This window comes from Pseudorca crassidens, chromosome 1, assembly GCF_039906515.1.
Source record: "Pseudorca crassidens isolate mPseCra1 chromosome 1, mPseCra1.hap1, whole genome shotgun sequence".
In the NCBI taxonomy this organism is placed as follows: domain Eukaryota; kingdom Metazoa; phylum Chordata; class Mammalia; order Artiodactyla; family Delphinidae; genus Pseudorca; species Pseudorca crassidens.
The window spans coordinates 61,894,256-61,920,183 of record NC_090296.1 but is presented as its reverse complement, the minus strand read 5'-3'; the positions used below and the strand labels follow the sequence as shown (position 1 = coordinate 61,920,183).

Below are 25,928 nucleotides of genomic sequence, written 5' to 3'. Positions count from 1 at the left end.
ATCTTACATGGGAGGAAGTACACCTGGAGAGACTTATAAATAACCTGCCCAAAGGCACATGGTCAGTACTAAGTGTCAAGACTGTGACTTGAACCTTAGTGCATCTGATTCCAAGGCTTATAGTCTTCCCATTGCTTCGGTCTGTCTCACAGAGCAAAAGAGAGAAACCATTATAAATAACAATAACCAATTCTAAAGAGGAAATGATCTTGGAAAAAGTTTAGGTAGCAGTTATATTTCACTGAATTTTCATATTGGTATCTGTTAAAATTTAAAGTAGAAACTCTGTGCAGAAAAAAAGTTAAATACCCCTTCATAGTATATTTCAAAAGTGCATAACATTATTGATACTGATTTTAACACTTCAGGGATAAGCTTATCTCTTTTATACTAAAATTTATAGCTCTAAATGAATTTGGTAAAGTAGCAGGATACAAAATTAATGCACAGAAAACTCTGGCATTCCTATACACTAATGATGAAAAATCTGAAAGAGAAATTAAGGAAACACTCCCATTTACCACTGAAACAAAAAGAATAAAATACCTAGGAATAAACCTACCTAAGGAGACAAAAGACCTGTATGCAGAAAACTAAGACACTGATGAAAGGAATTAAATGATACAAACTGGTGGAGAGATATACCATGTTCTTGGATGGGAAGAATCAACATTGTGAAAATGACTCTACTACCCAAAGCAATCTACAGATTCAATGCAGTCCCTATCAAACTACCAATGGCATTTTTCACAGAACTAGAACAAAAAAATTTCACAATTTGTATGGAAACACAAAAGACCCCGAATAACCAAAGCAATCTTGAGAAAGAAAAATGAAGCTGGAGGAATCAGGCTTCCAGAATTCAGACTATACTACAAAGCTACAGTAATCAAGACCGCATGGTACTGGCACAAAAACAGAAATATAGATCAATAGAACAGGATAGAAAGCCAAGAGATAAACCCACACACATATGGTCACCTTATCTTTGATAAAGGAGGCAAGAATATACAGTGGAGAAAACACAGCCTCTTCAATAAGTGGTGCTCGGAAAACCGGACAGTTACATGTAAAAGAATGAAATTAGAACACTCCCTAATACCATACACAAAACTAAACCCAAAATGGATTAAAGACCTAAATGTAAGGCCAGACACTATCAAACTCTTAGAGGAAAACATAGGCAGAACACTCTATGACATAAATCACAGCAAGATCCTTTTTGACCCACCTCCTAGAGTAATGGAAATAAAAACAAAAATAAACAAATGGGACCTAATGAAACTTAAAAGCTTTTGCACAGCAAAGGAAAACATAAACAAGACGAAAAGAAAGACAACCCTCAGAATGGGAAAAAAATATTTGCAAATGAAGCAACTGACAAAGGATTAATCTCCAAAATTTACAAGCAGCTCATGCAACTCAATATCAAAAAAACAAACAACCCAATCCAAAAATGGGCAGAAGATCTAAATAGACATTTCTCCAAAGAAGATATACAGATTGCCACCAAACACATGAAAGGATGCTCAACATCACTAATCATTAGAGAAATGCAAATCAAAACTACAATGAGGTTTCACCTCACACTGGTCAGAATGACCATCATAAAAAATCTATAAGCAATAAATGCTGGAGAGGGTGTGGAGAAAAGGCAACCCATGGGAATGTAATGGGAATGTAAATTGATACAGCCACTATGGAGAACAGTATGGAGGTTCCTTAAAAAGCTAAAAATAGAGCTACCATACGACCCAGCAATCCCACTACTGGGCATACACCCTGAGAAAACCAGGATTCAAAGAGTCATGTACTACAGTGTTCATTGCAGCACTATTTACAATAGCCAGGACATGGAAGCAACCTAAGTGTCCATCAACAGATGAATGAATAAAGAAGATGTGGCACATATATACGGTAGAATATTACTCAGCCATAAAAGGAAAGGAAATTGAGTTATTTGTAGTGAGGTGGATGGACCTAGAGTCTGTCATACGGAGTGAAGTCAGTCAGAAAGAGAAAAACAAATACCGTATGCGAATACATATATATGGAATCTAAAAAAAAAAAATTGTTCTGAAGAACCTAGGGGCAGAACAGGAATAAAGACGCAGATGTAGAGAATGGACCTGAGGACACAGGGAGGGGGAAGGATAAGCTGGGATGAAGTGAGAGAGTAGCATTGGCATATATACACTACCAAATGTAAAATAGATAGCTAGTGGGAAGTAGCCACATAGCACAGGGAGATCAGCTCGGTGCTTTGTGACCACCTAGAGGGGTGGGATAGGGAGGGTGGAAGGGAGACACAAGAGGGTGGGGGTATGGGGATATATGAGTACATAGGGCTGATTCACTGTTTTACAGCGGAAAGTAACACAACATTGTAAAGCAGTTATACTCCAATAATTGTAAAAAATATTATAGCTCTAATATCAGATATATTAGAGGTATGAATGTAAAAAGCACATTTTTAGAAAGTGTTCTTATATAGTCTTTGAGTTATCTGTACTCAATACATGTATATAATGATTGCGAGTTTTGCTAAAAAGAGTTACTGGTTTATATTTTTGCTACTTAAAGTCACAATTTTGTATAATTTTCTAATCAAGCTTTAGCAGTTTCTATACTGTTGGTAAGTATAAATTTATAGCAGCTTTACAGAGGAAAATTTTAAAACATGTAAAGAGCTTAAAAAACTTTTTTAATGTAATAATCATACTTCTAGGAATTTTCCTTAGTAATTAACTGTGTATATACAGAAAGATTTGTGTACAAAGATGTTCATTACAGTGTTGTTTATATAGTTAATAATTGGAAACAGTGTTTATCTGATTTTAGGAGCATCTTAGTTCAATCAAATATGTCATGTCCAAATGATTGAATTCTATTCTATTCTATTTTATAATTTTGAATACTGAAGAATATGAGAACATATCCTGTTTATTTTAATTATGCACAGAATGTTACAAAACTATGCAACACATTTCTGTCGCCACATTTTTATGAGCTTGTATTTTTAATCAGAAAAGGTTATTTACAGAATAATCATGTAAAATGGTGAACATTCAAATCCAGTTTTAGAAATACAATATTCTGGCTTGTAAAAGAAGTTCTGAAGAAATAAGTTGAATCCAGCAATGTAATGCCAAGAGTAGAACCATCACACTACTTGGAATAGGTTGGTTAATTCTCTACTGGTGTGTGGCCTTTACCATCTGTGTTTAAATTTATAATAAACAATTTATGCCAAGAAAGAGAAATTGTAAATTTTAAGGAAATTAAGACATAGCATAATGTTTGTGATTCTGGAATATATATGAGGTGGTTTTGTAAAACACTAAATGTTATGTTTACAAGGAATTCATTTCACATCATGTAAAGCAATAATAGTAAATGCTCAGACAATCTGAAATTCTTATATATATAATAAAGTCTTTTACCAAACTATTATCTATATTATATTTGTTGGTTAGAATTTTGGAAGCTGAATTGTAATCAGTGATTATTTTACATGTTTCAAATTCAAATCCTAATGATTTCTTCTTCCCTCTCCTTAATTCAGCCTTTTCTGTTTACATAACTACCTTGAAGATGTTAAATGGATTCTTTTTCCTGGGAAATGTCTGTCCTCCAAATTATGTTATTTAGAGAATCATGGTTCAGTGTTTAAACTAGAATGTTTTCCAATATACTGTCTCACTGCTACTGTATTTTAAAAGTAGTTTGAGAAGTGTAGAATATGGGCTTGTCAATAGACTTGGGTTCTACTAAGGAAATATGTACTCTGTCTTGATTCAATAAACTCATACTTAGTATGGTTCAGCTTCTTCATATTTACTTTTGCCTATGTTAGAAAACAATTAGCTTACTAAACAAATTTGAGTATTTGTGGGTGGGGAGTGGGGGTGATCCTCTCTGAATCTTTCTCATTTGACTAAGAATTATAGGATATTTGATAACCGTGTTTAAAAATGGAGATATCCAAATATTATTGTAAACACCCAATGATTTGTTCTACCTACAATACAAGTATTTTACTGGGTTGGCTTACATAGTAGCTAATAATATTTGTTAATGTAATTTAACTGCTGTGAACCTTTACTGAACAAATATTGAAATTTATTCAAGTCAAAGAAAGAGAATCTCTAATGACTTTTGTTAAAGCTGCTATTTAATAGTTAAGGAGAAAAGTTTGTATGACATACGAGATGCAATTAACAGTAGATTTTACATTTAATAAAAAGAAAGAAGCATATGTATTTGCTTTATTCATTCCATCATAATTTGCATTAGAGCTGTGGGTGTTTAATGAGCAAATTCCAACTAAAATGCTATATTGATTTTCTAGTGAACTTTGTAATAGTCATCTACCTTGGAAAAGCTCAGTGTTTACAATTAAGCTTTCTTTACTGAAAATATTTGAGAGTTGCACATTGATTCTTTAGAAGTACTGAATTCTAGAAAAGGAATCGGGTTTTTCGTAATCAACAAATTTCACATATAACCTAATAGGTGTTAAAAATTATCATTTTGTAATACCTTACTTTTGGAAAACTTTTCTTAGCATTTATAAAATATATAATCAGATTTTTGTGTGTGTGTGTTTTATGGCATTTTAAAATTTAACCTTAGAATGCTCCTTTAAATACACACGTTGTTTATATATTTAGAGTTGATACAGCATTATAGAGGAAAAATTGTTTTCTCTTCATCACACGGGACCAAATATACCCTTGATGTAAAGCATTTGTCTTTAGGCATAGAGTTAACAAGACTTATTAAAGCCCTTGATATTAACAGCCTTACCTTTTCAATCAAGTGTTATTGTATATAAAGTAGAACACAGCTTACATTAAATGTCACTTTATAAAGATCTCATCACACTATACAGAAGTGATAGGAAGCCTGTCGGCATTTAAAGTTTAGTAAATAGTGTTTTAACCTTTCAATATGCCAGAATATTACAGGGCAATATAACATACATGTTAATCTGTACCTAGGTGACTGTTTAGCATCATTTTGTGCATCCTATCTGACCCACAAATTAGAAGTATTTTATAATGTAAAAATATCTTAGAATATCATATTTTGTACAGACCTGTGTCATTATACTGTAGTGTTCTGAATGTGTTCTGAATAATATCTCCTTCGGTTCCCATTTGTAGTTTTTGCATGCCAATGAAAAAGGTAAAAATGAAAAAAGCAAGAAATGTTGAAATGGCTATAGATATAAATGGTCCAAATTAATCAAAATCACATTTTTAATGTGTGTGGAAATGAAGCCAAATTGTGAGTCTGTGGATTGAGGGTGATGATGGTATTGGTGGCATGGAACTAACGTTTGTTGAGAATCTACTTTATTTGACTAAGAGCTTTTATATATCATCTCATTTAATTTCCCCTTATAACCATAACTGATGGTAGTGTGTGCATTTTATACACCTGAATGGTGACTAACATAATTTAAGAAAAGTATAAAAAAAAACAAGTTGCCTAACTTTACTGTGACAACACCTTGGATCTGAATTAAAGCCCATATTCTTCATAATACATCATGTTGTTTTCTCTAAGCTGTTATGAATATCCTTCCTAGGAGATTGTATGCAACTAGAAGGGGAAAATAAAACTCATTACTCTGTACTACATTATGGGCAGAAATTTCTTTCAAAACAGCATGATAAATTGATACATAGAAGCAGAATAATGTGACACAGACAACCACATAGGAGTAATGATACTGCCTTAAAAAATATATGAAAATTGTACTGGAAACTACTGGATCTTCCAAAAGCTGCGTTCATAGCAAGAATTCCTTAACTTTATCTAAACTGTTGATTAAAAGCATTTGGTTTTATACGTGAGAAATCCAGTTGTTCTAGCACAATTTGTTATATAGTTTGTTTAACCATTCATCTGTTACTAAAAATGTGGGGTGTTTCTGGGTTTTGGCTATTATAAATAAAGATGCTATGAATATTTGTATTGAAGTCTTTGTATTTAGACATATGCTTTAATTTCTATGCTTTAATTTCTCTTGGAGAAATACTTACGAGTGGAATAGCTGAATCTTGTGGGTGTATGTTTACTTTTTTAAGAAACTGACATAATGTGATTATACTATCTTACATTCCACCAGTAGTGTATGAAAGTTCCAGGTTGTTTTACATCCTTGCCAACATCTTTAATGAGCCTTTCATATAAGTCATTGTAATAGGTGTGTATAGTTAACCCTTGAACAAAACCGATTTAAACTCTGCAAGTCCACTTATATGCACATTTTTTTCAATAAATACATACTACTGTACTACATGATCAACGGTTCTGCATCTGTGGATACAGAGAACCAACTGTATAGTTATACACGGATTTTTGACTGCAGGAGGTGTGGGGGGGTGTCCACCTTTAACCCCGGTGTTGTTCAAGGGTCAGCTGTGTGTGGTGGCTATCTCATAGTTTTAATTTGCATTTCTGTAATGACTAAAGCTGTTGAGAACCTTTTTTTTGTGCTTATTGCCATCAATATATCTACTTTGAAAAAAGTGTTCAGGTTTTTTGCCCAATTTTTAATTGGGTTTTTTGTTTCCTTGTTATTGAGCTTTGAGAGTTTTTAAAATTATGTTCTAGATACAAGTCTTTTTGTCAGATACATGCTTTGCAATTATTTTCTTCCAGTCTGTGGCTTGTCTTTTCATTTTCTTAGCATCTTTTGAAGAGTGGAAATTTGTAATTGAATTAAATTGAAGTCCTACTTACCAATTTTTAAAAATTGGTTTATGCTTTGCTATTGTTATAGTTAAGAAGCTTTGCCTACCTAAAGTCAAAGAGGTTTTCCTCCAGAACTTTTATAATTTTAGGTTTTGCATTTGGGACTGTGATTTATTTTGTGGAATGCAAGGTTGGTTTACCATTTAAAAATCTATCAATATTACCAAAATAACACACCAAGAAAAGAAAAACAATCTGATCATCTTAAGGCCACACTCTGCTTTTATGTTTCAGCTCGTATATTGTAAGTAAGTGTCCTTTTTGCAGCTTATTTAGTGCTACATTTATTGCATTTTTGTACCTTCTATTGGTGATTTCACTGTTTAAGACAGCTGCGTGCTGAAATGCAATCTAATGTTCCCGAAGCATGGAAGGCTGTGTGTGTGTTATGGATAAACTTTGTTCAGGCATGAGTTATTGTCCTGTTGGCCATGAGTTCAGTGCTAATAAATCAACAATATATATTAACTAAGGTGTTTTTAAAAAGAAACATACATGAAACAAGGTTATGTATTAGTTGACAAAATGTTGATCAGTTTTAGCTGATTAAATTTTCTTTATGGGTCCTAATTTTGCTGCTTGATTGCATGCCTCATAATGGATACCAGACATGATGAACTTTACCATTTTGGGAGCTGGTATTTTTGTATTTTTATAAAATATTTTTGAGCTTTGTTCTGAGATATAGTTATGTTTCTTGGAAACAGGTCACTACTTCTGGGTCATGCTTTAAAGATAGGTAGGTTATTACCAGAGCAGTGTTTAGTCTAGGGTTAATTAATTCCCACTACTGAAGCAAGACCCTTCTGTGTATTCTGTGTAGTAGTTCATGAATCATGAGTTTTTCCAATCTGGCTAGTGGGAACACGTACTATTTTTGGTTTTGTGGAGCTCAGGGCACTGATGCCTCTAAAACTTTCAGATGGCTCTTTCCCCTGCATGGGTAGTTTACTCACATGTGTGTGCTCAGTCCTCAGCTGATTTCTTGAGGAATACCCTCTGCATGTCTCCAAAGCTTTCTCTCTTTGCAGCTGTTTTTTCCTCTGATTGTCTTGTGAATTCTAGCTGCTTTGGTTTCCTTAGACTCCTCTCTTCAAATTGTGGAGTCTGCTGGCCTCCTGGATTCTTCGTTTCCTGTGCCGTGTCCAGAAAACTTTCAATGTATTAAGCTGGGCCAGTCATAGGGCTCAACTCTTTTGTTTTCCTCTCTCAGGTCACTCTCTTTATTTCCTTATCAACTTGAAAACTCATCCCATGCATGTTTTGTCCATTAAAAAAAATTGTTTTAAGTGGGAATACAAATTTGGATCCTGTTACCCTGTCTTGACCAGGAGGACAAGGCTGTGTTGCTTAAAATTTAATCCTAACATATACTCTCAAAGATTTTATCATATATGCTTTTTTCCTGTTATTCACTTAATGCTTTTCTTTAAAAATCTCATCTTTTTAACTATATATATATATATTTTAATGGAATTTTTTTTAGTTTTAACATCTGTACCCAAAAAGTGCACAAATAACTGTACAGTTTTATGAATCTCAGAAAATGAACACACTTGTATAACGAGCACCCAGATGTAGAAAAAAACCAAATATTACCAATAGAATATCACCAGATATCACGAAAAGTTCCTCATCCTCCCTTCTAGTACTACCTCCAAAAGTTAGTAACCATTATCCTAAGTTTAATAGCCAGGCCATTCTTTTTTGTTCTTGAACTTTAAATAAATGAAAAAATGGAAAATTACCCTTTTTTGGCATCTACCTCAACAATATGGGTAATTTAATAAAATTTGAATTTTAATTGGACATTAAATTAAATGCCACTCAGAAATTATAGGTCTGATGTGCTAGTTATGGTTTTCTAATATACATTAAAGTGACATAACTATTAAACAATGTGTTTCACATCCTATATTTTGTGAAATACTGTCCTAAAGGGAATATGGTGGTAGATGATGCTGGAAGGTAGGCTAGAACTAGACTCCAGTTTTCCTTGAATGTTGGGCTAAGACTGTTTTGTTTTGTTTTTTTTGCCTTGGAATCTATGTGGCAGCAGTAAGAAGAGTAGCCTGTTTACCCCAGAGTTTCATGGAGATTACCTTTTGATAGGTTGAGGGATGCCCTAGTGAAGTCACCTGTCCTATTTTTCTCTCCTCTGAAATTTGGTACATACTTAACTTTTTGTTATGAATTGAATCTATTTTATTTCTCTTGTGCTGCCCTTGTCTTAATTCAGGGTTTCATTGTTTCTTATGTGAACTTTTATAATAATCTAATATTGGGTTAAGGGGCATGTACAATCCAACCTGCAACTTTTGGAAGTTGATACAGGTGATCCCTGCATCTTCCACACACTGAATGCTAATCTCTGGGAGTTTCCTTCTGAAACACAGATCTGTTCAAATTGTTCCTATTCTAGAAGTTGATATTTATTTCTAGGTATGAACTACTTCTCACCTGGAAGCCAGACTTCCTTTTTAAACGTAAATGTGATGCTGCCATTTCCTTGCTCAGAAACCACCATTGACTACCATCATATTTAGATGAGATCTTAATTCCTTGCTGTGATTTACAGTGTGATCTCCCAAAACTCTCACCCTCTCTGTGCTCCAGCCGTATTGCTGTTATATCACTAATACTTCTAGGGCTTTTGTCCTGGTTTTTCTTCAGCTTAGTCTACTTTCAAATATGAATATGGTTACTCTTCCTTTATTTGAACGTGCTGAAATGTCACTTATTTAAAAAGGTCTTTTCTGACCACCCTTTCTAAAATAGTCTGCCCTATTCCCTATCTACCAAATCACTCTTTTCTCTGATACAGCTGTATTTTCCTTCAAAGCAATCTATCTACATACCTACCTACCTACCTACCTAATTTTTGGCCTGTTTTTCTCTCGACTGTCTGTTTCCCTGTAGTAGAATGTATACTCTAGGATGACAAGGACTTCTTAGCCTGCTATATTCATATTCCTTAAAACTGGATTGATGACTGCCACAGGAGCTTGATAAATATTTGATGAATTAATTAATTTATTCATCTTCCCTCAGGCTTAGCTTCTTAGAAGTAGTTTTGACTTTTGCTTTGCCATTGCATGTTCCATTTTATACTGTATTATGGAAAAGATACAGTTGCTTTTTTCTCAGGGTTTTTTTTCTTTTCCACTACTTATAATTTAAGTAATATAAAAGTAACTATCTTGATTAACAGTATATTAATCTATGACAAATGTTAGCAGAAACCCAGTGTTTTATGACCTAAAAGAACATTTCATATCTTTCCTAAGTTTATATTGTGGTTTGACAGTATAAATAAATTTGGTTCAGTGATCCAAGTATTTGAGCCCCTTTCTGTCTAAAATTGCAGTGATATTTTAAGCATTATATAAGATTTCAAGTAGAAATTAAGTTTGAGAAGTGACAATTTCAGGTAACATAAAAGCTCCCTATATAGTGCTGCAGAAATTTACATGATGTCATTTGTATTATAATCGATATAAATGGTGCCCCCGGAGACGTTCAGTGCTAAACCAACACAACTCTGCCCCCATTGACTCTCCTTTTTCCTCTCCTTCCATCATCTTACTGAGGTAACTACTGTCCTGAATTTGGTGTTTATCATTTCCATGTTTATTTTAATATTTTTTACTAATTGTGTCTATCCACGAATAATAGATTTGCTTTATTTTGCAACTTGCTATTTTTGTCAGATTTTCATTTTTGAGATTTGTCCATTTGTCCATAGTTAATTCATTTAAATGCTGCATAGTATTCCATTTTTAATGTACAATAATTTCTTTATTCCTGCTCCAGTTATTGGACAATTGGGTTATTTGTAAGTTTTTGCTATTATATAATGCTGAAATAAACATTTTTATACATTGTTCCTAAGCATTTTTATACATGTTTCCTTGTGCACATGTACAAGAATTTCTCTAGGCTTCATACCAAAGAGGAGATTTGCCAGGTTATGGACTAGGCACAACTTCAGCATTGCCAAATTGCTCATCAGAGGTTGTCGAAACATATACACCTATCTGCAGTATATTTGAATGTTTCCTTTATTTCACGTGCTCAATTTTTTTTACTATTTGACCTTGTAATTTTTGCTTTTATGGGTATGAAATAGTATCTCAATTTTGCAGTAGCTTAAAAAGATAATGTTTTCTCAAGTAAACAAATGAATTGATGCTAACTCAGCTGAATAAAATATTTTTTTTGCTTTTTATTTTTGCTAAAAGTATGCATTTTTCTTTTATTTTCACTAATTATGAATTATATATTTTGGTAGCTCTGGTTGAAGAGGTGTATTTTGCACAGAGAGAACGTGATGAAGCTATTATGTCTCGACTGCAGTTAGCCAATGAGGAGAGAGATGAAGCAATTGCACGATCCAAGCATATGGAAATGTCTCTAAAACTGTATGTACACATTTAAAACTACATATGATGTTAGGAGCATTTACAAAGTACATGAATTATGTGGTGGTTACATGTTTAAAAGTGTTACTGATGCTTATATGTTACAGTGGTAAATTCCATATCCCCACAGTCTTTTTCTAAAACTTTTGGCATGCTAGTAGTTTTCAGTCACTAAAAAAAAAAGAAAGAAAGAAAGAAAAAAGAAAAGAAAAAAAGAAATGCACAACACTCTTAGTACAGTTACTTTATTTCTTCATAGTTCTGTTGTTGATATCCTTACTCTACCTTCCTTTGTGACTCCTCTTTTCTTCCCTCTCCTTATTGTCACCTCCTTGATTTATTTCAGCTCTGGGTTCTTTTACTGCTCTCTGCTTACTGTGCTCATTCCTATTCTCCACTACTTTTTAAGTCTTTTAGCTGTGGGTTCTAAACTGAAACCTGACACCTGAAATAGGGTAGAGCCTGAGAATCTACATTTTTAGCAAGTGAACCAGGTGATTCTGGTATAGGTAAATAACATACTGCACTTAGAGAAACAATGCTCTGGAAAGAATTACTTCTCCAGTTTTAATGTGCACTCCAGTCACTTGGGGAATATTGTTAAAATGCAGATTCTTGTTAGATAACGTCTGGAGTGGAGCCTGAGATTCTGCCTTTTTTCAAGTTCCCAGGTCATGCAAATGATGCTAATCTAAGGTGTCCACGTTGGGTAGAAAGGCCCGAGAGCATCTAGAAATGTTACCTGCAAGATAGAATGTAGTAATCTAATATTTTTATGTTGATCCCTCAATATATTTATCAAATGTTTGCTGTGCCCAATATTGTGCTAGCCTCTGAGGGATCACAATAAATTACTAATTAAAACGTCGTGGGGGGCTTCCCTGGTGGCGCAGTGGTTGAGAATCTGCCGGCTAATGCAGGGGTCATAGGTTCGAGCCCTGGTCTGGGAAGATTCCACGTGCCACGGAGCAACTGGGCCCGTGAGCCACAACTACTGAGCCTGCACGTCTGGAGCCTGTGCTCCGCAACAAGAGAGGCTGCGATAGTGAGAGGCCCATGCACCGCGATGAAGAGTGGCCCCCGCTTGCCACAACTAGAGAAAGCCCTCGCACAGAAACGAAGACCCAACACAGCCAAAAATAAATAAATAAATTTATTTTTTAAAAAAACTTGGTGGGAAACTCCCTGGCGGTCCAGTGGACTCCGCGCTTCCTATGCAGGGGGCACGGGTTCGATCCCTGGTTGGAGAACTAAGATCCCACAAGCCGCAGGGCGTGGCCAAAAAACAAAAAAAAAGACAAAAAATACCCATGGTGGTTCATTAGACAGAATCATTAAATAATTAATACTGTAGCATTCATGTTGTGACTAGGTAACGTGATTTGGTTTTTGTTTATATTAATGGTTTCATTTTTTTTTTGAAGGCTCATTCAAAAAGTAGATGGAGAGACTCATTGTAAAACATTAACTTGTTGACAACTAAAAATAAATTTAAAAATTTAGCTAAATTCCACACTGCCTACTCCCAAATAACTATCAATAGGGAAAAATATTCCAAACATTTCTCTTTGTTTATATAAACACTACTGTCTGGAAGGATAGATGGTTGGTGGTTGAATAGATGCATACATAGAATTAATTTGATAAAAATTAATTCATTTTCTACATTCTGTTTTATTTGAGAGGCATTATATTGTAGAGGTGAAGAGCACAGATTCCAGACACAGGTACCTGTCTTTGAATCTTCACTCTTTTGCTTCCTAGCTGTACAGTCATGGACAGATTCAGAGTTTCTGGGACTCTGTTTTTTCTCTACAAAACAGGAAAATAGTGGCTGTTTTATATTGGTTGTTATGAGGACTAAATGATTTAATAAGTATTGAAAAATACTTGACTTGTAGCAAATGCTATATAAATGTTACTTGAATTGAAGAGTAGTAATCAATTGAAGTGAAACTGAAGAAATTTTTGAACTTCAGGCAGTGTTTTCTCTCAATAAGATATATTAATTCCCAAAAGAACTATCTAAATTTAAGAGATGGAAAAACATTAAGGTGTTGGAATCTCATCAATATTTTTTTGTGCAGTGTTTTAGTTAAGCAATATTATTTAACTCTCAGCTATGAAATAAATAACAGTTTTAAACTCCTTTTTTTCTTTTTCTTTATGAATTCTACTTTTAAAAAATTTATAAAAGCTGTATTGGATTCTATAGCCAAAGTGCCCCCCTTGTTTAACCTTTATTTTATATTTAAAAGGGTTGAGTAATCATTACTCGAACTTTTATCATACATGGCATTTTTACACCTGAGTTCTTTATTGTGGGGAGTTCCTGGGTAACCAAATTTCGTTTTCAAATAGGGTTTTTTTTTTTTTTTTTTTGCGGTACGCGGGCCTCTCACTGCTGTGGCCTCTCCCGTTGCGGAGCACAGGCTCCGGACTCGCAGGCTCAGCGGCCATGGCTCACGGGCCCAGCTGCTCCGCGGCATGTGGGATCTTCCTGGACCGGGGCACGAACCTGTGTCCCCTGCGTCGGCAGGCGGACTCTCAACCACTGCGCCACCAGGGAAACCTTTTAAGGAAGGGTTTATAAATACTTTATTCTCTACTTTAACGTACTCTAGACTGGCTGTTTGTTATCCTTATATTCAAATTGGTTATGAATAAAATTCTTGGCTCAAGTATTTTTTCATTCTAAACACTGTAAAAATATTACTGACTTTTCTGACATTGAGTTTGCCTGAAAAGAAATCTGAGGTCAATCATATTGCTTTTTCCCTCACTTATAGGTGGTTTAATTTTTTCTGCCTGGGTACTTGAATGATTCTTTATTCTTGAAATAGAACACTTAATCAGTATGTTCGGGTTGATCTGTAATATTTTTAGAACCACAGCATGCCTTTCTAAAGACTGTATGATTCTTCCTTTATTTCAGGGAAATTTTACATTTGTTTTTTAGGTTTTCTATTTTAGAGACTTCAGTTATTTTTATAGGGAACTTTTATCCTTATCTATTATCTCTTCAATAATTATTTTAATTCCTGTCTTTTTCTCTGCATTCACTGTGATACTCTTAAGCCTTTCCTTTAGTTAGTAATTCCAATTGTTACTGTCCCATTCCCTGTTCTTTCTGGTTCATTTATTAAATATTTTGTTTATTTATTCTCAATGTTCCCTTAAGTTTTCTTTCTTTTTTTAATTATATAAGTTTCAGGTCTATCCTTAAGTTTTCAATTTTCCTATTCATCTACTCTTTTGTTTTGGCATCTTCTCTTTGAACTTCTTTTATTGAATTCTTGTTCGTCTTATGTTTTTCTAGAATGCCAACCACGATAGGACAATTTTCTTCTTTCTCTTGCTTTATGTTATCTTTTATATTATGATCTTTACCTCATTTGCATGATATTTTGTCATGTGTTTGTGGTGAATTCATAGTTGGCATCTCATTTCTCTTCATCTTGCTCATGCTTAAATTGTCAAGAACTTTTCTTTGTTTTGATACAGTGCAAGTGAATTTTCCTTGATAAACATTTCATATTATTTGAAACCTATTTGCCTTTTCTGATTCTTGGCTAGGTATTGCTTCTGGGCCACTTTTCTTCATTGCTGTAAGGCAGTAGGGTAGGAGTGGTAGTTGGGAAGACCTCCTTGGGGCTAGATACTGATTCTGTTTGAAGTTCTGTCCTCTGCTTGTAGGACTTTGTTTGGTGTCTTGCACTGTTCTGACGGCTCACTCTGTCTCGTCTTGTGGATATCCTGATTCCATGGAGTATTTCTTTTGGGCTTTTATTTGTTCCACCAGTGTAGTAAAAAAAAAAAAAAAAAAGGCCAGCCCTGATGATTCTTGCTTCCTCTGTAAAGATTCTTCAGTAATGCAGGAAGATTTTCTTTACTTTTCTCTGGTCTGTCTACTCAACTCATTGGTCTCTCAGGTTATTTCCAAGCTGTGTGGTATTAGTGAAAATTTTCCAGGATTTGGTGAGGTCACTGTCTTTTCTCAATACCTATTTTCATGTGTAAAAAGAGAAGTTGGTTGAACCTGTTCAAAATCATTTTTCCACTCTCCACCTTATCCCTACTTTTAAATATTACTACATGATGTCCTGCTTCCTTTGCTGTTTGATTAATTTTTATCATCCATTCAAGTGGTATGTGATGGGATACATAAATTTCTGTGTTCAGATTTCACTCCACCATCTTTACTTGGCCTTTTTTTTTTCCAATAAACTTTTTATTTTAGAATACTTTCAGATTTACAGAAAAGTTGTGAAGATAGATAGTACAGAGTTCCTATAACCCTCACCCAGTTTCCCTTATTGCTAACATCTTATATTACTATGGTACGTATGTCACGGGGGAGAAATCAATATTGTTATACAACTATTTACTAAAGGCCACACTTTATTCAGATTTCACTACTTCTCCGTGATGTCCTTTTTATTTTCCAAGATCCTATCCAGGATTCCATAGACATTTAGTTACTGTGTCTCCGTTGCCTACTCTGCTGTGTGACATTCTCTCAGACTTTCCCCGTTTTTGATGACAGTTCTGGAATATTGGTCAGGTATTTTATAGAATGTTTCTCAATTTCAGTTTTTCTGAAGTTTTTCTCATGATTAGACTGAGGTATTGGTTTTATGGGACAGAGAGTACAGGGGTGAAATGCCATTTTCATCACATCATTTCAAGGTTATCTTCTATCAATATGACTTACAGCCAGTGATGTTAATCTTGGTCACCTCGCCAAGGTAGTACTTGCCATGTTTCTCTTCTGTAAAGTTACCCACATTCCTCTTTCATACTCTGCTCTTTGAAGCAAATCACTAAAGTGCAGCCTGTACTCAATGATGGGCTGCGGACTGTGGGCTAGGAGGTTAATTGAGTTCTAGCTTCCTCAGCAGAGAATATCTACATAAATTATTTGTAATTCTTCAGTACAGGACATTTGTATCCCTCATTTTTTTATTTAGTTATATCTGTATGGACTCATTGATATTCATTTAATACTTCGAATTATAATCTAATACTATGTTATTTTGTTGATTGGAGTATTCCAGCTTTTTTTTTTAATGTCTTTATTGGAGTATAATTGCTTTACAATGATGTGTTAGTTTCTCCTTTATAACAAAGTAAATCATTGTATATATACATATATCCCCATATCTCATCCCTCTTGCATCTCTCTCCTACCCTCCCTATCCCACCCCTCTAGATGGTCACAAAGCACTGAGCTGATCTCCCTGTGCTGTGGCTGCTTCCCACTAGCTATCTATTTTACATTTGGTAGTGTATATATGTCCACGCCACTCTCTCATTTCGTCCCAGCTTACTCTTCCCCCTCCCCATGTCCTCAAGTACATTGTCTACATCTGCATCTTTATTCCTGCTCTGCCCCTAGGTTCTTCAGAACCTTTTTTTTTTTTTAAGATTCCATATATGTGTTAGCATACGGTATTTGTTTTTCTCTTTCTGACTTACTTCACTCTGTATGACAGTCTCTAGGTCAATCCAATCACCACAAATAACTCAATTTCATTTCTTTTTATGGCTGAGTAATATTCCATTGTATACATGTGCCACATTTTCTTTATCCATTCATCTGTTGATGGACACTTAGGTTGCTTCCATGTCCTGGCTATTGTAGATAGAGCTGCAATGAACATTGTGGTACATGAGTCTTTTTGAATTATGGTTTTCTCAGGGTATATGCTCAGTAGTGGGATTGCTGAGTCGTATGGTAGTTCTACTTTTAGTTTTTTAAGGACCCTCCATACTGTTCTCCATAGTGGCTGTATCAATTTACATTCCCATTACATTCTCATGGGTTCCCTTTTCTCCACACCCTCTCCAGCATTTATTGTTTGTAGATTTTTTGATGATGGCCATTCTGACAGATGTGAGGTGATACCTCATTGTAGTTTTGATTTGCATTTCTCTAATTAGTGATGTTGAGCATCCTTTCATGTGTTTGTTGGCAATCTGTATATCTACTTTGGAGAAATGTCTATTTAGGTCTTTTGCCCATTTTTGGATTGGGTTGTTTGTTTTTTTGATATTGAGCTGCATGAGCTGCTTGTAAATTTTGGAGATTAATCCTTTGTCAGTTGCTTCATTTGCAAATATTTTCTCCCATTCTGAGGGTTGTCTTTTCATCTTGTTTATGGTTTCCTTTGCTGTGCAAAAGGTTTTAAGTTTCTTTAGGTCCCATTTGTTTATTTTTGTTTTTATTTCCATTTCTCTAGGAGGTGGGTCAAAAAAGATCTTGCTGTGATTTATGTCGTAGAGTGTTCTGCCTATGTTTTCCTCTAAGAGTTTGATGGTCTCTGGCCTTACATTTAGGTCTTTAATCCATTTTGAGTTTATTTTTGCATATGGTGTTAGGGAGTGTTCTAATTTCATTCTTTTACATGTAGCTGTCCGGTTTTCCGAGCACCACTTATTGAAGAGGCTGTGTTTTCTCCACTGTATATTCTTGCCTCCTTTATCAAAGATAAGGTGACCATATGTGTGTGGGTTTATCTCTGGGCTTTCTATCCTGTTCCATTGATCTATATTTCTGTTTTTGTGCCAGTACCTTACTGTCTTGATTACTGTAGCTTTGTAGTATAGTCTGAAGTCAGGGAGCCTGATTCCTCCAGCTCCGTTTTCCATTCTCAAGATTGCTTTGGCTATTCAGGGTCTTTTGTGTTTCCATACAAATTGTGAAATTTTTTGTACTAGTTCTGTGAAAAATGCCATTGATAGTTTGATAGGGACTGCACTGAATCTGTAGATTGCTTTGGGTAGTATAGTCATTTTCATATTGTTGATTCTTCCAATCCAGGAACATGGTATATCTCTCCATCTGTTTGTATCATCTTTAATTCCTTTCATCAGTGTCTTATAGTTTTCTGCATATAGGTCTTTTGTCTCCTTAGGTAGGTTTATTCCTAGGTATTTTATTCTTTTTGTTGCAGTGGTAAATGGGAGTGTTTCCTTAATTTCTCTTTCAGATTTTTCATCATTAGTGTATAGGAATGCCAGAGATTTCTGTGCATTAATTTTGTGTCCTGCTACTTTACCACATTCATTGATTAGCTCTAGTAGTTTTCTGGTAGCATCTTTAGGATTCTCTATGTATAGTATCATGTCATCTGCAAACAGTGACAGCTTTACTTCTTCTTTTCTGATTTCGATTCCATTTATTTCTTTTTCTTCTCTGATTGCTGTGGCTAAAACTTCCAAAACTATGTTGAATAATAGTGGTGAGAGTGGGCAACCTTGTCTTGTTCCTGATCTTAGTGGAAATGGTTTCAGTTTTTCACCATTGGGAATGATGTTGGCTGTGGGTTTGTCATATATGGCCTTTATTATCTTGAGGAAAGTTCCCTCTATGCCTACTTTCTAGAGGGTTTTTATCGTAAATGGGTGTTGAATTTTGTCAAAAGCTTTTTCTGCATCTGTTGAGATGATCATTTGGTTTTTCTCCTTCAGTTTGTTAATATGGTGTATCACATTGATTGATTTGCATATATTGAAGAATCCTTGCATCCCTGGGATAAATCCCACTTGATCATGGTGTATGATCCTTTTACTGTGCTGTTGGATTCTGTTTGCTAGTATTTTGTTGAGGATTTTTGCATCTATGTTCATCAGTGATATTGGCCTGTAGTTTTCTTTCTTTGTGACATCTGTGTCTGATTTTGGTGTCATGGTGATGCTGGCCTCATAGAATATGTTTGGGAGCATTCCTCTCTCTGCTATATTTTGGAAGAGTTTGAGAAGGCTAGGTGTTGACTCTTCTCTAAATGTTTGATAGAATTCGCCTGTGAAGTCGTCTGGTCCTGGGCTTTTGTTTGTTGGAAGATTTTAATCACAGTCTCAATTTCAGTGCTTGTGATTGGTCTGTTTATGTTTTCTCTTTCTTCCTGGTTCAGTCTCAGAAGGTTGTGCTGTTCTAAGAATATGTCCATTTCTTCCAGATTGTCCATTTTATTGGCATATAGTTGCTTGTAGTAACTTCTCATGATCCTTTGTATTTCTGCAGTGTCAGTTGTTACTTCTCCTTTTTCATTTCTAAGTCTCTTGATTTGAGTCTTCTCCCTTTTTTTCTTGATGAGTCTGGGTAATGGTTTATCAGTTTTGTTTATCTTCTCAAAGTACCAGCTTTTAGTTTTATTGATCTTCGCTATTGTGTAGTATTTCAACTTTGACCATTGGAAACTCTTTTAGGTGGCTCCTACATGCCTTTGACATGTTCCCATCCTTTTGATTTTTTTAACCATTTCTTACTTTCTGGCACTGCAGCCTGCTCCAGGGTCATGTTTTATGGGGATATGCCCACCCCACCAGCAATGAATCAGAGTTCTTGTTGCTCACCATCTTTGCCAGTATTTGGAATTGTCATTCTTGTTTTGCTTTTTTTCTTATTTTGAACATTATCCATTCTCTAATGACAGATGATATTGAGCTCCTGTTTATTTACCATCTGTATATCTTCTTTGGTAAAATGTCTGTTCAGATATTTGACCAGTTTTTTAAGTTGGGTTGTTTGTTTCCTTTTTGTTAATTTTAAGTGTTTGTTATATATTCTGGATGTAAGTCGTTTTTCAGGTATGTGGTTTTCAAATATTTTCTTCCAGTTCATGTTTTGTATTTTTCTTCTCTTAACAGTGTGCTTAGCAGGATATAAGTTTTAAATTTTGATAAAATCCAGTTTATTGATTGTTTTTTCTTTCATGTTTTGTACTTTTAGAATTGAATCTAAAACTCATTGTCATATGTAAGGTCGCACCAAGTTTCTCCTATGTTTTCTTCTATGAGTTATAAATTTCATGTTTTACATTTAAGCCTACAATCTGTTTTGAGTTGATTTTTGTGTAAAGTGATACATGGTACAATGTAAATGGTCTTTTTTTTTTTGCATGTAGACATTTATTTATTCTAGTACCATTTGTTGAAAATGGTTTCATTTCTCCACTAATTTCCTTTGCACCTTTGCCAAAAGTTATTTGACTATTCATGTGTGTTAATTTCAGGACTTACTTGTCTGTCCATTGATCTGTGTTTCTATCCTTTTGCCAGTACCACACATTCTTGATTACTAAATCTTTATGTTACGTCTTGAAATCGGATAATGTCATCCCTCTAAACTTTGCTCTTTTATTGTAGAATTATTTTGACTATTCTGGTACGTTTGCCTTTCCATATACCTTTAAGAATCAGTTTGTTTTTATCTACAAAACAGTTGCTGGGACCCAATGTGTTTTAACATACTCTTCAAAATAGATACCTTTTTTTCTTTTTTTCAGTAATGCAGCTATTAAAAACTTTAGAACTTTTCTTTAGAGATTTGCAAGTACTATTACCTTCAATTTGTCAACTGCTGCACAGTACTATACTTAGCATGTAATTTATGACCATAAATCTTTTATGTAGGTTGATCACCAATTTTATTCATAAAATTTGCTTCTAAATATTTTTACTGTTTTTTGTTTTGTTTTGTTTTTTTGTTTTTGCGGTATGTGGGCTTCTCACTGTTGTGGCCTCTCCCGTTGCAGAGCACAGGCTCCGGACGCACAGGCTCAGCAGCCATGGCTCACGGGCCCAGCCGCTCCGCAGCATGTGGGATCTTCCCAGACCGGGGCATGAACCCGTGTTCCGTGCATCGGCAGGCGGACTGTCAACCACTGCACCACCAGGGAAGCCCAGTTTTTACTGTTTTTAGAAATAAAATTCACCCCCAAAAGATAACAAATCAGTTTTTTATACAATGTCACAACTCATTGAGTGATATTCAGGCTTTATAGGTGAAGAAACTTAGAGTGGTTGACTACCTGCCCAAAGAGTCATAGTCAGTCACTTATACATTGCAGGACTTATCTACCTCAGAGCTATACAGGCATCTCAACCTTAGCATATCCAAAATGGAATTATTAATTTATTTTTAAAACCTGATCCTCCTTAATTCCCTGTAACTATCGGCAGCACAACCACCTGCCCACATATCCAAACAAAAACTTCTTCCTTAGAACTCCTATTAAATTGGTCTCTTAGTTTTGTTCATTCTGTCTCTTTAAGTGATGGATCTAAATTGAGCCTATCTTTCTTCCCTAAACTTTTAAATCTTCCATTGTCTATTTACTTTAATCTGTACCTATGTTTTGTTATAGTTTTTATTACAATACATGAAAATTAGGGTTCCTTGAGGCGAGACTTTTTCATTTTGTTCTTGGTAGCATTCCTATTGAGGGAGGAATGGGGAATGGAGAAAAGGAAAACAGTCCCAAGACTTATCTTTTAGTTAATTAGTCCATTCAATAAATATTTATTGAATATTTATTATCTGTCAAGTACAGTGCTAGTTGCAGGAACACAGCATTATGGTTTCAATTTAGTTAAGATCAGCATTAAGTAAATATGAATAATTACATAAATACTCAAAATAGTATCAAGTGATATGAAGAATTATTGGTTCCTAAGAAAAGTTTATAGACAGCTGTATTACAGTCTAGGGGTTCAGGTGAGGGGATCAGGAAAAATCATACAGAAGAAGCAAGAACAACAACAGCAACAAATAGCATGTCAGTACAGTTTTAAATGGCACTGTGGAGGCTCTTTTCTACTCAGTTGAAGTCTATAGGCTCTGAACTTCAATAGTGCATTTTAGACTAAATCTTTGTTAAGATAGAACCAATTTATAACTGAGCTTTGCTTGACTGAAAGGCATATTTAGAGGCATTGAGTATAAGATGAAATTGTATAAATTATTTCACATCTTTTTGTTTTAATTCCTTACTTCTTGCTTCCTATAATCTGGAAATTCCTTCCTTCTTTTTTCTCTCATCATCTTTTCCACTCCCGATCTACTTTTCATCTTTCTGTATAATGTTTGTCTTGTCTTATTATTCTGCCGCTTCTCTGCTTTCCCTTACCTCTTGAATTGTTAATGCTTTTTTCTTTGTCTCTTTTGCTTTTATCCAAAACTAGGAAAAAGTAAAAAGGATTCAGGTTAAAATGACTTACATATGCATGCCAATATAGACATGTTTGCATAGGTACATTCCAACTTTTGAGAACATGGTATCTATTTTTCAATCTGTTATTGTTGGTGTATTTTTTATATTAAAGGTGGCACTGTGTAAGAAAGGAGACTTAGAGAAAAAAACAATTTAGAATTTTTTGATAAGCTGGTCACTTGTTCTTTTTATCATTTGGGGGTCAAAGTTTTGCTTCTTCCCATTGAACAAGGTAAAGGACTCTAGGTTCAGAAAGGAAAGATGTGATATTGACTGATTTAGGAATAAATCAAGATATGTGACATTTCATGCATGAGTCTTTTCACTTAGAGTGCAAGGTTGTCAGTCAGAATTTGCATGGTATAGGAAATCAATTGAAACTTGAACCTATGGACATTTACTTCAGCAATATTCTTACTGATTATCATGACTGTCTAGTTAGACTGTTGTAGGCATAATTTAAAGATTATGAAAGGTTGAAATTCTTTTGTTTAATTGTAAACTTCATATTAATGATATATAATGTATAGTTTGTTGGCTGTATGTCATATAATACCAACTATTACTTTGTCTTTATTAAGCTAGTAAAACTATGTGTTGTACATGCTGCTAGTAAACCTAAAACCTAAAAAGTCATTTTACATAGAAAATTATGTGTCTTATATAACTGTTTCAAATTGCTTCCTTTTTCTTAAAGGTAAGTTGTTTGTCTAATTTTTGTTTTCTTAAGTGATATAGTAAGTAATGTCCTTATTGTAGGACTGAATTTAATTTTCTGGAAGCCACTATTGTTGATTTTTTATCTTTAACTAGATATTAAATGACCCACCTCAGAAAAATGTGTCAAATATACTGAATTGGCACTTACAGTGTATTAACATCAAAGATCTGATCTCATTTTTCAATACTCTGTATCAGGGATCAGCAAAGTAAGGACCTATGGTGCAAATCCAGCCTTCCACTTGTTTTGTAAATAAAGTTTTATTTGAATACAACCACACCTGTTCATTTACATATTGTCTATGAATAGATTTTCTTCTTCAAAGGCAGGATTTAGTAGCTGCAACAGAGAACGTATGGTAAAGCCTAAAATATTATCTGACCCTTTACAGAAAAAGTTTGCTCATCCCTACTCTATATAATCTAATTGAGACTAAATTACTATGTAGTTGATCTTTGATATCTGTGACAAATACTTCCTGAAACTTTTAAAGAAATGCAAATTTAAACACAACCATACCTGTTCATTTACATATTGTCTGTGAATGAGTTTGCACTACAAAGGCAGACTTTAGTAGGTACAAGAGTTTTTCTTTTTAATTATTTATTTTATTTTTGGTTGCGTTGGGTACTCGTTGCTGCACGCAGGCTTTCTCTAGTTGTGGCGAGCAAGCAGGGGCTACTCTTGTTGCGGTGCATGGGCTTCTCATTGTGGTGGCTTCTCTTGTTGCCAAGCACAGGCTCTAGGCACATGCGCTTCAGTAGTTGTGGCTCACGGGCTCTAGAGCACAGGCTTAGTAGTTGTGGCACACGGGCTTAGTTGCTCCACGGGATGTGGGATCTTCACAGACCAGGGCTCGAACCCGTGTCCCTTGCATGGATTCTTAACCACTGTGCCACCAGGGAAGTCCCTCTTATTTTTTTTAAATAGGCATTTTTATTATTTTTTAAATTTTTATTGGAGTATAGTTGATTTACAATGCTGTGTTAGTTGCAGGTGTACAGCAGATAAGAACCTGCTGTATAATAAAAGGTTTTAAGTTTTATTTTCCTCTCAGTGACCATTTATCACTATATTTATATCAATTATAAAGGCTAATAATAAAGCAAAATAGAGATTCACATGCCAAGTGGTTGATGTGGCTCACTCAGGCCCTGCATGTCATACCTGACACACTCACTCACCAAAACATGATTCACATTCATTTATCACAAAATGATAAATCACTATATATCATGTACTTTTAAGGGCAATCACATAAGTTTTTTATTTTTTTGTGGTACGCGGGCCTCTCACTGTTGTGGCCTCTCCCGTTGCGGAGCACAGGCTCCGGACGCGCAGGCTCAACGGCCATGGCTCATGGGCCTAGCCGCTCCACGGCATGTGAGATCTTCCCAGACTGGGGCACGAACCCATGTCCCCTGCATCGGCAGGCGGACTCTCAACCACTGTGCCACCAGGGAAGCCCCCACATAAGTTATTTATGGTCAGAATGCTAAATTTATGTGCCGAGGATCTAGTATATAACATCTGATAAGAAAATTTGATTTTAATTTTTTTTTAATTTTGGTTGTTAGCAGGGAATTTAATATTAGACTAAATACAGTTATCTTAACCATTTCCTATTGAAAGCTGTGAATTTAAAACATTTAAACTCTTCATTTGCTTTTCCTTAAAGTAATAGTTCTTCATTTTGCATTGCCTGAAAAAAACATATAAATATTACATAGGAATTTCATGCACTTTTTGTTATGTTGATTATTTGGAATATATGAATTACTTAACCTACCTACACTGTTATTTTCTTTTTGATCATATGTAACTCTTTGAAACAAAAAAAGGGAGTTGCATAATATTGAGAACTAATTTTTTTTTAAGTTCCCAGTAATCTGTGAATCTAAATGCTTAATTTCCATGTAGCTTTTTACATTTTAAATGATCAAGTTTCATAAATTGTGAAGTTTATAAATATTGAAACTTCTTTGGAAACTGCCATTAGTTGACCTTAGTTTGATTTCATCTAAAAAGAACAACATTAAGGTAAATATTCCTTACCACATATGGCTTCCCTAAAAATCATATTTAGCCAACCAATAACTGATGGTTAAATGCCACTCATGTTCTTCAAATACTTTTACATGATCATAAATAAGTGGAAGAATTTTATCTTATACTTTTCCACTGTGTTTTTTAATTGAATAAAAAGGAAGTGATGGGCTTCCCTGGTGGTGCAGTGGTTGAGAGTCCGCCTGCCGATGCAGGGGACATGGGTTCGTGCCCCAGTCTGGGAAGATCCCACATGCCGCGGAGCGGCTGGGCCCGTGAGCCATGGCCGCTGAGCCTGCGCATCTGGAGCCTGTGCTCCGCAATGGGAGAGGCCACAACAGTGAGAGGCCCACGTACTGCAAAAAAAAAAAAAAAAAGGAAGTGATTATTCTCATAGTTTTTGTAGACTAAGATTTTATGAAGCAGGATATTTGAAAACTTGATTTATTTTGGGAGAAAAAGATAAGAGTACATATTTGCCCTTATTGGAATGTGAATCCAAGGGGACATTAGTAGTTTGAGATAAACATTAAATAGATATAATTCAAAATTACTACACCTACCTATTGACTTACACCATTTAAATATGGGTAGAAATAGTTTTTTTGATATATGTTCATATATTTTCCTGTGCAAATGTAATGTTCTAAAATCTATACTTTCTCTCCATGATTATAGCAGTTTGATTGAACTGTGGAGTTTGGAACAATTTTGTAACAAATTTGTTAAGTGTCTTCTGTAATCTTTTCCTAGTATCCTTTTTTTGTGGTAAATGTTAAATCACAGGAGCACGGAAATGGAGGGGGAAAAGTTGAAACACGAATTTGGATATCTAAGCTTTTAAGTACAATTTTTAAATAATTGAAATCATTTCTAAAATCTCCATCATTTCACTGGTACCCATTACAGGTTTTCATTTAATCTACCCAATTTAATGACTGCCTAAATTATATTATATACATTTTCTAAATATGT

General features: G+C 34.7%; 1 protein-coding gene across 6 annotated transcripts in view; it reads left to right on the top strand.

Annotated features, from left to right (window-relative positions):
• MIPOL1 (mirror-image polydactyly 1) overlaps positions 1 to 25,928 on the top strand; it is a 300,807-nt gene that overhangs the window by 81,080 nt on the left and 193,799 nt on the right. For all 6 annotated transcript variants that reach the window (XM_067737281.1, XM_067737280.1, XM_067737276.1 and 3 more), the window contains one exon: positions 11,060 to 11,189. In XM_067737281.1, the coding sequence (XP_067593382.1) occupies positions 11,060 to 11,189 (130 nt within the window). The remainder of the gene's footprint in view (positions 1 to 11,059; positions 11,190 to 25,928) is intronic.